Source organism: Cajanus cajan, chromosome 7, assembly GCF_000230855.2.
Source record: "Cajanus cajan strain Asha chromosome 7, NIPB_CcT2T_4, whole genome shotgun sequence".
NCBI lineage: Eukaryota > Viridiplantae > Streptophyta > Magnoliopsida > Fabales > Fabaceae > Cajanus > Cajanus cajan.
Genome location: NC_138523.1, coordinates 40,374,054 through 40,388,304, shown reverse-complemented (window position 1 = coordinate 40,388,304; position 14,251 = coordinate 40,374,054). Strand labels below are relative to the sequence as shown.

The 14,251-nt window shown below is 31.8% G+C and overlaps 1 protein-coding gene across 1 annotated transcript; it reads right to left on the bottom strand.

Moving 5' to 3' along the window:
- Positions 1-296: 296 nt before the first annotated feature.
- On the bottom strand, positions 297-5,209 carry LOC109813562 (P-loop containing nucleoside triphosphate hydrolases superfamily protein). Its single transcript, XM_020377763.3, has 9 exons — positions 5,101-5,209; positions 4,753-4,929; positions 4,213-4,436; positions 4,066-4,127; positions 3,376-3,597; positions 3,096-3,222; positions 2,147-2,469; positions 1,784-1,928; positions 297-1,037 (listed from the first exon to the last, which is right to left on the bottom strand). The coding sequence occupies exons 1-9, from the start codon at positions 5,108-5,110 to the stop codon at positions 792-794; spliced, it is 1,536 nt and encodes a 511-aa protein (XP_020233352.1). The 5' UTR covers positions 5,111-5,209; the 3' UTR covers positions 297-791.
- Between the last annotated feature and the right edge of the window lie 9,042 nt (positions 5,210-14,251).

The window sequence follows — 14,251 nt, the reverse complement described above, 5'->3', positions numbered from 1 at the left end:
ACAATTTTTATTTTTTATTTTTACTATAAGTGAATAGTTATATTTCATGACTTTTGGTGGATATATATATAAAATCACACTTCAATAAAAGGATACAACCTTCAACACTTAAATTATCATGGATAGATACTTTTTTACCAAAGGATACAACTCTTCATGCATTTTTAGAAATCTCTCCAAAATTTGAGAATATGTAGTTGCAACTTTCCTATTAATATGCCAAGAATTATGTGCTCTTGGGTTTAGATAGACGGGAAAGTGAGTTAAAGCAAAACGAAAATGAGTTCAAATTAATCTAAATCAGATACTATAAGTGCATATTGATGTCAGCTGTCACTGGTCACAGTAGTTATTACATGAAGGTAAGTTCAGGATCTGTTCGTACGGAAAATAAAAAAAATTCAAGCTGGGCAGTTTCTAATAGAAAGAATAACATTTTATTTTGTCTAAAATTTGGCAGATGATACTAGTCAAATTTGATAACCGACCTAACCGATTATGAAAGCAAGTAATTGCATTTAATAGCTATCCTTGGTAGATGGCAGTCGTCAATTTGATATCTGACCTGAAAGCAAATTCTAGAATATTCAATTTCAAGATTTTGACTATACGCTGTTCTTTTGTACAATTCATAAAGTCGGCACAACAAACAAATTTTCGTCGGTCATAAAATTTCAATAACCTATGTAAGCTCATTGAGCTTATCTTATGCTTTACTATTGTAATCTAGATGGTTTCTATGTTGTGAACCTTATCTTAAAAGCTAAAGGTGGAAAAGTATCAGCACTGCTTCATATAATACATTTTAATCTCTCAACCTTTTGGATTGAATACTTCAGCTCCTTTTGGATGTTCAACCTTGAAGGAGAAAGTACAATATCTTTCCATATCGATCCAGCTTCACAAGTTGGATTGGGGTGCTTGTAAAGTTCATATATGTTGTTGGCACTTTCATTCAACCTAGCAACCCTCTTCAGACAATCTATTTCATCTGGATCAACAAGCAATGTCTTGTCTCTATCTTTCCATCCTATCAACTTTACAACATTTATCTTGTCAGTAGTGATGTTGAATGAAGGGGCCAAATAAGGCCCACCATAGCAATGACAATGGTAAATGATTAGTAATAGAAATATCTAGAGATAGCATTCACACTGTATATGTTACAACAAATTTTTTCACTCATCATGGCACATTTCAGAGAGGAGATAGACAGATGGTGGGATACAAATTTTATTAGTAGTTACTATCAATTATATGATGCGAATTAAGATATCTAGTTTCTATTTATCTGAACGCTAAATAGATAGTAAAAGCAAAAATAAGAATAATAAAAAAAAATAACACCAGAATTTTACGTGACATCATATCTGTCATTTGTACATTCTGAACACACTACAATTTAAAGAATGACACGAAACTCTTCCAAACACTCAGTTTCTAACACTATCTTACATTCTTCCTAAAACTAAGTTTCTAAATTGACTGAAATTCATTAAACATCACAAATTTTGATGGTTTTCACCATTAAATAAGAAGAGATTTATTAAATGAGGTGTGAGATTTATAAAATTTTATGATTTTTAATAAATTTTAACTAATAAAATAGAATGTTAGAAAGTGTGACTAATTCTTCGAATCCATGTCTCATTTAACATAGAGTGTTAGAGTGTTAGCATTCTTCTTATATTTTTTTCTAATTTTCTCCCTCCTTATAAGGAAAGGGTGCATGCAGATTTTGTCATAAGGACAAGAGTAAGAAAAGAGAGGGGAATACGAGTACCTTAGGTGGGCCTTCCAAAGAATTTGTACTGTATAGCCGGGCATTGTCTACTAGCTGACAATAAGTCAGAAATGCATCAGCAAATCTCTTGTGAGATGTCAATTGTGACTTCACTCTTACTGCTCTTCTACACATGATAGCTCTCCTGTTGCAATTCAAATTATTGACTATTAGCAGAATCCATTTTCATGAAAGAATTATATCTGATTGAATGAGTTTATGTTTTTTTTAGAGTTTCTTAATTAAAAATAAAAAGTTATTTAGGATTTTATGGTAGAAAAATTCTCCAAAACTTTTTAAGCGTGTCTAACATGTTGTAAGTCTGATAAGATTGTCAAATAGAAAAATTAGGGATGAATCCACCTTATGCCTCTAATGACTGCAAGGTAAGCATCACACACAACTCCAACCAGCTCTATCCTATATGGTTTTCTCCTTTTGCCTTCAACATGTTCAGGTTCTTCCCCTTCAATTCGTTGCCAATAGTTTTCAGTCACAGTTCCATCATCATTCATCTTGTAGCCAGCTCCCATCCGGTAACGCCGGCGGTGGACATTTCTAGCCATTGTTATTGTCTGCACAACAAATGGTAACCAAGAGAGTGTGCCATCCATAATTACATCACGCCCCTCATTTAGTGCTGTTACCAGAAGGGATGAGGCTGCATCTGTGGATGATTGGTGTACCTGTTTGCAACAATGATTTTATCAAGCAATAACCAAAAAACACCATACAACAATTAAATGACTGTCACATTAAGGGAATGGTATGAAGAGCTTATTTAGAAATTATTTGTTTGGATAAGCTTATAAAGAAACACTTGTGAGAGAGAAAAATGGAAGGAAAATTGAAAATAAGACTTTAGAGAAATTAATAAAAGAAACATACAAATTAACTTAAAAGCTTATGAAATTTTTTTTTTCATTTTTTCTTTCAATTTTTCTCTCCTTTTCGTATTTTTGGAAAACTTTATTCAATCGGACCATGAGACTTGTTACATCATTTTGCAAGTTCATATTATGGTTAAAAGCCTATTTAAGTTGTCCGTGAGAACCGATCCTTATCAATTTGGACTGTGCCACTGTTGACCATATTCACCAACAGAGAAAAGTAAAATGAAAAAAAAAAGTTACACAAATTTGTGCTATATATATATACAGAATAGTATACACGATAGAATCACTAGTAAACTTGAGATACATTTACAATGTCCTAAATTTGAACTTTGTTGTTTGTCATTATAATTACTATTGATAAAAAAAATATAATAGAATACAGGGAAATGAGCAGAGAAGAGTCTCAATCATGTCACCAGTTCAGCTGTTCGAATCATGTCCTGATGGCCTCTTGCACTGAGGGCCTTATAGATGACATCTGATTCTTTGAAGGCATCTGCCTCAATGATGACAGCATTGCCTGCTGCTCCTGCCCAGAAAGGTCTGCGTAAAATTCATGAAACAAAATTAAGTTCTTGCAGTTTGTGTTGATGGTTTAAGGTTAAGACTTTAAGTAGTAGTTCACATCATAGTATAGTTTATCTCATTAAAATGCAAAGTGATTTGATTTTGTGCATAGAATGTAACTTTTCTTACTCTTTGAGAATGTCCTTAAGCACTGTGCTCTTGCCAGCTCCCATGCCACCACCCATGAAAAGAAGCACAGGGCTCCTATCACTATGAGCTACTGGAGCCATCACCTCTGTGCATCGAGAGTCATCATTTGTTACAAGGCCCATTGCTTTCATTTCTTCCACCAACGTGTTAAAAACTCTAGCCACCTTCAGATTCTTGGTTACTCTCTCGAACCTTTGTTCCCTGTGCAAAGGATACTGTTTAACTTAAATGGAAGACCACTCCGAAAAATTATTAAATAGTCTAAACCATATAATTTTTAACTAGTTCTTACATGTCAAGTAGCAGTGTTATTAGTTTTTTTATTTATTGTAAATTGAAAATTTTAAATATATGTCATGTATAAATACTTGATATTTTTGGTCTATCTAATAATTGATTTTGATATCTGATATAGCAACAAGGCATGTCCTTGAAAACTGACAACACTTACTAGTTACACAAAAAGTGATTTATTCATAAACATGACTCTTTTCATTTGTTGCAACTTCAAAAAGAAATAAGAAAGAAATCCCTACCATATATAGTTTCTTTCCCTATTATATTTCATTGATTTATAGATATTCACATCCTGTTTGACAACAAATGATCCTCACATCGGTTTCAAAGATGGTTCAATTATCATTCTTAAAGAATAATAATAATACACACCTAGTTGCTGCCATAACTATGTGCTTGAACTTCGATCTTGGTTTAATTTCAGAGCCAAACACCTGCAATACCAGACCATTTTATCTTTTGTTATCAAGTATTACATCTACAGTTGAATATGGATGATTCCAACGCTTGTCTAGATACCTGACTAATCAAAACATCACCATGACTCCAATGGAATGCAAAGTAACTAAGAATGCATCTCTCAAACTCCTCCACAAGCTTCACAAAAAGTGAATCCGCATTTGGTTCGTTCTCGAAGAAGGCGTACAGATCATCTTCACATCCCTCGGATTTCCTTATGTATTCAGAAGCCAATTTACATAGTTGAGGACAACTTTTCCTGTCTTTGAAGCCCATTTGCCTAGCTGCATGCACCAATTCAATCACATAATTTATATGATTCACCTTGCATCTTTCCAAATTATATTATCACACACATACATACACTCGTGCACACAGACACGTAGACACATATACATTCAAAACAAGTATCTTTTATTGGAAACAATATTTTTTAAGGTATTATAAGGCATTCAGACACTACATGTTTAGTGGACACATCTCTAAGCAAGATGGTATATCACCATATATGATATACATAATGTTTATGGATCCATATATAAGTATATATATATGTGATATATAACTGAAAGAATATAGTGGACATACATTATTATTTACCTACGTAATGAGAGAAATTTTCAAGCTTTGGGGCTTTGCTTGCCTTTGACATTCTGAGATGTGGGATGATCTTTCGATCTTTCATTATTTTAATGCGATAATGCATTGCTGCGGCAAATATCAACCCGATAGAGGAAGCCACCATGATCTGTGTGAAGGTGGGTTTGCCATTATACTCTGAATAGACAAGATTGAGGTACGTCAGTGAGAGATGAGAATCAGATCGTAATGAGTTTAATTTATTTTGCACGTGGAATAAACATGGTTATATATCAATGAAAGAACACTAAACACATGCAATTACATGTCATTCGTGCATGCACTTGAGTTGGACTATAATTAACGTACCTTTCTGCATTTCGCTTAGAAATCTAAGACACAGGCCAACACCGGAGCTGTAAGAGATCGTGAATTGCTGTGTCTCGCTGCTATTTTGATTTCCGAAGAATTTGATTTTGTGTTGTTGTGTTGAAGGAATTCTTGTCATGACACGTGGCTTTGCATGGGAACGGCATCGTGGACTGAGGAATTCTGTTACTACAATTTTTTATACTAACTATTTATACAACTAAACAAATACATGAATAATTCAATACTGATTTAAAAAAATACATGAATGAGAAAAGATGAAAATAAGGATGACATTACTATTTTAACCATAGTTTTAAAAACCGGACCGGTCATCGAACCGGTTAAGGTACTGGGTCAAAGGTTGAACCGGTGGGTCACTAGTTGAACCGCATGACTCGATTTTTATTAAAAAATATTTATATTAAATATATTTTATACTTATAAATTTTAATAAATTCATATCTTATTTTAAATTTCAATTTTTCTATCTTATTTAAAATTATTTTTATTTTTATTTTATAAAAAAATACATAAAAAAATTACATGTTAATCGGTATATTAATACAAATTAAAAATATAAATAATATATACATATATAATATGCTTGCAATTAATATCACAAAATAATATATGTAATATTTACATAGATATTGCATTATTAAATATAAATTTAAAATTAATAATATACTATAAAAGTTATTTAAGTTGTATATATTGCAAACAAATATATTAGAACAAGTAGTCATTGTTATATTTAATAAGACTCCTTGCTTTTTCATTAAGAGATTCAATTTTCATTATTATTTTTGTGATTTATGGTCCCTTAAAAAAATTTAAAAAAAATTATAAAAAAAAAGTGGTTGAACCGGTTTGACCCACCGGTTCACCGGTTGAACCGGAAAATTGACCGGTTCAATCCGGTTTGAAACGGGTCGATTGCATAACCGATCCAACTTCAGATTCGAACCGGCTGGACCACCGGTTCCCGGTCCAACCGGTCCGACCGGCCGGGTCGGTCCGGGTTTTAAAACACTGATTTTAACCACTAAAGGTGGTTAGTACAAGTGATTGTGCTTCTTAATTAGGGATTATGGTTCGATTTTATACATGAAATTGTAATCAAAGATATTACTTACTATAAGGTTGATTTAGTTGGAAGGAATTACGCCTTTATTTCTAACTAATTAAAAAAATAAATATTTTACTCTTACTTCAAATAAATAAAATCTATAAAATTAGTTATTAATATTTTAATCGTTAAATTAAAAGTTCTTAATATATGAATCAGGTTTACAAAATTCATCTAAAATATGAATTATTGAGTGAAATAAGTTTATTAATATTTGATTTTAGAGTAAGTGGATTCTTCCTCTTTTAATATATATTCATGATTTATATATGTGCATAAAATATTAATAGATGATTTTTTTTTACCAACAATATCAAAATTATTATTTATTTTATTCTTTAAATTGAATAATTCACTTATTTTAGAGAAACAAGTTTTAATGAAAAAATCAATAAATTGTTGGTTCAAATAATATTGGAGTTAGTCTCTTAAATAAGGTCTTAAATTCAAGTCTTACCGATGAAAAAAAAATTAAAAAAGAAGACATCATTAAAGATAGTTACTCAAGTTTTCTGATAGACAAATACTTGACACAAATAATATTAAAAAATAATATAATTCTTATATAATATTATATTTCTATCCATTGGACTTACAATGTAAGAAAAATTAATTTATGATTATTGTTTTAAATATTAAAATTATATCGTTCTATTATAATAACTTGATCATAGGAATGAAATTCTTAATTTACAGGGGAATAATAATCAATTTTAGATTTGTATTCTACGTGTTTACATACCATTTCTTGAATAAAATACAAGGCATATTTATTTTCTATTTTCTCTTTTCTTTACATGGTATTATAATTAGATCAGTGACGATCTACTCTCTTTTCATTTTTACTATGCCATGGCAGATTCCAACAACCCTTATTCTCCTCATGAGTCTAATCATCTCAAAACAATTCCAACTATTCGACTTGAACATCTCTTTAAATGCAAAATTCAATTTTGGTTTTGTTGATGAACCTCACGGCACCATTTGTCAAACCAACCCAAAACATTACGCAGTTTGGAAAAAATGCAATGATGTGATATTATCAAAGATTCTTAATTTTTAATTTTTAGTGGTTAACACCTTCTAATAAATCCTTTGCGTGGTGTTTCATAAGCTTATTCTTCTATTATTCAAGAAGAAAAGTGAAACATGCTGAATTTCAACAATAATAATAAATTTATTTTAATTGGTTTAAGTTATTTAAATAATTTGGGTTCTAAAGAAAATTAAAGAGATTTTAAGAAAATAAATAAATAAAAATAAAAAGGTAGGCCAAGTTGACTTTAAAATTAAGTGATAAGTTTTGAATTTTAAGAGGCCGACTCATCATTAAGAAGTCAAATTTAGGAAGAAGTCAAGAAAATAATCAAAATTTATTAACCTTTGAGAGGCTTGCAACATAGACTCTACCCGAGAAGTAAGATGTGTGGAAAAAAAAATACTAGAAAGGAGTTGAATAATATTAATAAAAAATTCACTTTTTTGAAATAGTGAAGTAGTAATATGAGCCTTAAAAGCATTTTTATATTGATTTGTCTTAACTATTGAGACTACATTCAATTTTTGATCAATTTTCACTATTTTTTGTAAAGATAAATATTCTTTCACAAGCCACTTTTACCTCAACCTAAGTATACTTTGATTTGTCTCTTCAAGTAAAAACCAAATTATTCTTTGAACAAAAAAATCGCTTCAAGCTTCAACACCAAGTATTCTTTAAACACAGTGATAGAAAACCATTCTTGAAGACCATAGGACCTTTGACAAGAATAATGTCAAGAAGAATGCAAGAGGAGCAGGCTCAAGGTGAAGATAGAATGCCTAAGCTTTTGTGGAACTATACGCTTATTTCATAGTTCATTCTTCTTTTTTTATATTTTCCTTGTAAATATTTTCCTTTATTGTGACCTTGTATTTTGGGTCAAGTAGTGTAGGTAATTTTGTCCATATATTATTTTTACTTAAGGGTGTAATTAATATATTAGGAGAGGTGTAACTAGCTAAGTCTTGTTAGACTTTTGGACTTGGATGACCCAAATATTTTCATGGCCCATAGGTTTGGACGTCCACTTGTTCATGCAAGTGGTTTGGACATCCAAACCATGTCAAACATGGCATCTAAGCTACAAATTAAGTCACATGGCTTTGATAGTGACATCTCAACAAACTTGCTAAAAGTAATCATTAGTCTAGTAGTTGTAATGATTAGGTTAGGTAGTTGGAGTTAGCTTAAGTTAACCTAGGTTATTCTAAAACTAGGATTAACTTAGATTGCTCCATAAGCTTCTAGACAACTAACTAGACTTGTAGACATTTAACTAGAGTTAGTTAACTTAAGTACAAGATAGCTAACCATGGTTACATTTAACCATGATTAATCTAGCTTGCACCATAAGCCAACTAAACTCTATATATTGTATTTTTGTATCCATTTTATAAATTTTTTGAGTTTTATACTTGAATTGGATGAATTTTCTCTAATTCTCTCTCTCAAAGCTTGTTTCTCTCCTTGAAACTTGATCTTTTTCTCTTATTCTTCTCTTGAGTGTGGTGAGAATTTGAGGGACTTATCACTCACATGAGTGTGGTGTCACCAAGGGAGATTCCTACCCTTCCAAGTGTGTTTGAAAATGGCTTCTAACACTTTAGGAAGCCATTGACGAAGTTAGAAGGAGACCAAGAAGAGAAAGATCCATTCTAGAAGCTTGAAGGAGGAACTATATCAATCAAATCTCTCCTTAGAGTTTCCATCGTAAAGTCTCTTCAAACATCAAGCTAAAACACAATTTTATGTTGGGTAAAGATAACAAAAGATTTGTCTTACTCACAAGACATGATATAACTTTCTAAGCACAAAGCTTTATACATAGAAAGAAAGAATAAATAATGATAATGTTCTTCTCTATTTTCTGTGTGATGATCAAGCTTATTTATGCAAGTCATATTTGAAGATGATCGTTGCAAATCCTTGAACTTTACTTGTAGACTTTGCTTCATCTTCCTTCCTTATTTAGTTAAATGTCCATTTGGTGTGCATTAAATGAATACATTAAATGTGTTTCATCAAATGATCACTTCTTATTTGATCAATAAGGCTACTTATCATATTTATGGTACAAAAAGGGAGGAGTTGTTGCATGTATAAGTCATGACTTTTTAGATGACTTTACACACTTCGAGATATCTATTTGTTCTTTCTTTTGACGAAAATAAAATCATCATTCCCTTATGAATTTCAAGTACCAAGAAATTTTTATTCCTTCAATATGTTAAGGAATAAAATAGAAATAGATGATATAAACATCAAACATAATAAATGTGATATTTAATGCACTCATCTTGGACAAAACAAAGTGTTCTGTTTGAGTGGTTATCAAGCATAACATCATACAAAATCATCTTAGTTATATGATCCTATAAATGTCTTTAACAAAAACATTTGATTTTGTCATTATAAAATCTTTTTGAGAAATCTAAGATTTTCCTTTGATCTAATAAGATGAAAAAATTTCTAAGTGGTGATGCTCATCCTTTCAATTGCAAAGAAAATCATGGTATACAGAGGTAAAAGGGGATGTGTTTATCTCGCCATGTGTATGTTTAAAAATTATGGATAGTGATTTGTCCTTAAACTCATTAAGTTTTGAAATTGCATGATTTTGGAGGGGTTATGAATAGTCGAAAGTGTACGGGCTATTATACATATGTTGATTGATTTGATTGGTGAATGATTGGGTGAATTGTACGAGTTATTTTGAATTTGTTCTTGTTAAGTTTGATGCATTAGGGTTGGTGATTATAATGATTTCAATTGGTTTAGATATGTGTTTGTTTGAATAAATAGATTGTACACTTTAAACTCGTTAAAACATAGGAATTCATGCTTAATTTGAGTGTGAATTGAGAATTGCGAAGAATACTTGATAGAATTAAGTTTATAACTGTTGAAAATTGTATTCTAAGAGCACGAACGTGCTCATGAGAGCACATACGAGCTCATGGAAACATGATTGTACTGATGAGGACCACGATCGTGCTCAAGGTAAGTATGGTCATGTTGAGTGAATCACAATCATGCTTCCATGAGTAATAGAGAAATATAAAATTAATTTAAGAAAAAATTAAAGTAATTAAAAGTGAAGATCATGAATTGTTAAAATTAAAATATACATGTAAATTTTTAAAAAGTTGTGTTTTTTTTTAAGTGATCACGTGACATTAACATAATGTTTGGTTAGAAGTAAATGCAAGAGAAGAGATGTTTTTTTTAATAATTTTTTTTTATTTTGTTAAGTTCTTAAGAAGAGAGGAGAGGGGAGCAAAATCCCTCCTTGTCTAGTTTTAGCTTCCTCTAACATTGGAAAATTTGAAGAGGGGAAAGAGATTTTAAAATAATTTTAGTATAATATTTGAAATATCGTTATTGATATTTTTAAATAAAATTATAAGAATACAAAGATAAATTGATTTTTAAAATTCATTTCCTTTAATATCCAACAAAAAAAGTTATTCTTTTTCCTCCATTGAAATCTATCATATCTTTTAAATCAAATAGACCCAAATTATGCCCATTCATTTATAATTTTATAAACATAATTACTCATCTTTGCTCTCACTCTTATATTAAAAAAGTAAGAGATGCGCTTATATTTAGAAATAATAAAGTTATACTTGACTTCATTAGATTTTAATTTTTAATCATCTCAATTGATGATTTTGTTTTTATTTAACTTCACAATTTTTTTACATTTCTTTTTGTTCAAATAGTGAATACAAGGATATCTCTAATGTCACATGACAACATCCAAGCCATGAGAGAGTGACAATGGAAACTACCTACAAACACTCTTTGATGGAAATAAATCAATAACACAATGAAAATTAAATTTTCCTACTTGCAAGAATATGTGAGAAACACCAACAAAATAGAATAAAAAAAGATAACCCAAATGCACAAGAGACAAATATTTTTAATGTGGAAAACCCCTTAATGTAAGGATAAAAATCACGAGTTTTCCATACCAAAGAAAAAAAATTTCACCATGGTCAACAAAGTGTACAAGAGAGTCTCCATAAAAATATGCCATAAGTCAAAGTAGAATTGAGCACAATTGTTTATAATTGAAAAATAAGATGAAAAACCTCAAAATAGAGTTGTTACTGAAAAATGTTTTTTTCCCACTCCATACTTCCTTTCGACGATCCAATTGTTGAATATGAAATGCCACGTCGTGCAAACTTGATATCCAAAAATCAACCTAATCCAACTATGAACAAATCTCTAGTTACAATTCAACAAACACTACTCGATGGATATGCAACTTGTAACTTTCTCTCTTCTCTTCTCTTTGGATTTTGTTGTTGTTTTCTTAAATTGAGTCACTCTCTCTACCCTAATTTGACCCCTCTCCACTTGGATAAGTGAGACATGATGAACTAACACAATTTAGGCCTATTCTCCACATAGGAAGGGAGCCCAAAACCCAACAAATCTCTCCCTCACAACTATATGGAGATGACTACCAAACCAACGATCTCACAACAAACTTCAAACTTCCCTCTTGGTAATACCTTAGTCATCATATTAGCACCAGTATCATCAGTGTGAATTTTGTCTAGCTCCAACAACTTAGTGTAGACACCCAATTTCGTCCGGGCTAATAAAAGCAATGAAATGGACGTCTATTATCAAGGAAAGGAGACCCCGAAGCATGGAAATAACAAGACATGACATCAGAAGGCCTAAAGCCCAAATAAGCTGGTTTTAGTAGCCTGGAACGGGCTGTTTCAAAATCAGAACGGGTTGTTCCGAAACTAGAACGGTCCGTTCCAATTTATAAAAAGGGCCTAAAACCCTAGTTTGGAACGGGTCGTTTCTAAATTGGAACGGGCCGCTCCTAAATTAGAACGGGCCGTTCCAAAACTGGAACGGGCCGTTCCAAGCTCCTAAAAATGGCTAAAACCTAAGTTTGGAACGGGTCGTTCCTAAATTGGAATGGGACATTTCAAGTTATAAAAAAGACCTAAAACCTTAGTTTGAAACGGGCCATTTCAGCATAGACAGTTATGTGTTAAACTCACCTCTGGAACGAGTTGTTCTGGTTTCAGAATGGACCGTTCCAAGATATGAAATTAACACACAACGTACAAATCCATAACGGTCCATTCTGGAAACTTTTTGATGTCTATAAATAGCAGACTCGGGCACAATTCTCAGGACCAAAAAATTTCGTCCAAGATTCCTTAGAGCTCAAAATTTTTTTCTCTCTCTCTCCTATTGTATTTCTTGAGTTTTGTGAGGCTTATTGTAGTGTGAAAGGTTGCCACAAAGCACCTAAAAATCTCCATATTTGAAGATTCAATAGAACTCATTCAAGAGGTGTTTCAGTCAATCTTCTTCTCTCCCTTTTATTTCTTATATTTGATAAACATTGTTATAATAAAAGCAATCATGTAGACATTTTAGAGTCAATTGTGTAATTTAAATTTATAGCATGTAAATAAATATTAATAAATGGGATCTAATATTTAGTTTATTAATTCTTATCACATTAACTTCATAATAGGGTACCGATTGAGGGCACCGTAGGGGTGCTTAATACCTTCCCTACACGTAACCGACCCCGAACCCAATTATGGTCATCAAGGCCATTATTGAATTTTCAAAAACCTTTTCTTTTTCTAATGTTTTGAGTAAAATATTGGTGGAGACTCCATGAACTCATTTTTCAAAACCATTAATTAAGGATTATTCTGGTGTCTGGGCATTTCTTAATTGATGAGATTTTCAAAAGGATGTCTAAACCATTAGTCGCGAGATCGAAAATTTTTGGGTTGCAACAGATGGTGACTCCACTAGGGACGTTTAAAGAGGGTCAGACCCATTTAATTGATGAAGTTAATAAAATAAAATAATAATTTAAATATTTTCCCCTTTACTTTGTTTGCTTTATTTGTTTGGCTTTAATATCTATTTTTCTGTTTAAATTCTGTATCTGTTTGAATAAAAAAATTGTACACAAATCTTTGCACACAGCAGTCCCCCTACACCCGGGGCATGAGGGTATTAAACATAGAGAGTGGTTGACGTACGACCAGCCCAAGTTTGGCCTTGGAGCCTGCAAGCCTTGTCAGAAATCACACTCAAGGTGATAACTGGTTACTCTAGCCCGAAATACTGCAACAGACCTTAGAGTTTGCCAGGTGACGGCAACAAAGATACTAGGTCCCTATAATGGGGGGCACCTTGGGGGCCTTGAGACCAGTGAGATTAGAACTGTCCTATACAATGCACTTTTCTTATAGGGACCACAGACCAAGGATGTGAACGTGATTGTCCGTGGATGTACATTTGTTTGAGCATATCCGTGTTGCATTTGTTGTGTTCTCTTGTGTTCATGTCAAATAGAAAGGAATCATAGACAAATAAACAGATATCAATAAAAAACTAACACCCTTCTATATATCCTAACCCTAAAGCATCATATAGGATAGTTTATTAAAAAAAACAAAAAATATAGCAAAAGAAAAATCATGCATCATAACCCTTAGTCAAAAAACATGATAAAATTTAGGTAGAAAATAAATATCATGCATTTTCCTAGGATAGTACATTAGTATGCATCCATTAGAGACAAAAGGCACATATAATAGTATACAAAGAATGTTTTCTAAACAAAAATCAATGAGAATGATATTCGTTGAATTTTTCAAGTGTCTTTGCATCCTATTTTACAGTTCATATAGATAAGATGCCTTCCTTGTAAAAAATAAATAAGAATAAAAAGGGATACCTAATTTGTGCGTGTTAACCAGATATTGAGATCAATGGTAATTAAGTGGGAACCCGACACATCAAATCGGGAAACACCTAACTTAAAACCAGTAATTGGGGGCATAACAAACCCAAATTGACGATTCAAACATTGAGACTTCCCCATTTGGAAGGACAAGATAGTGCCATGGACTATGGAGTTCGTCAACAATGAACTCATTAAATGTTGTCGGGATACGAGGAAG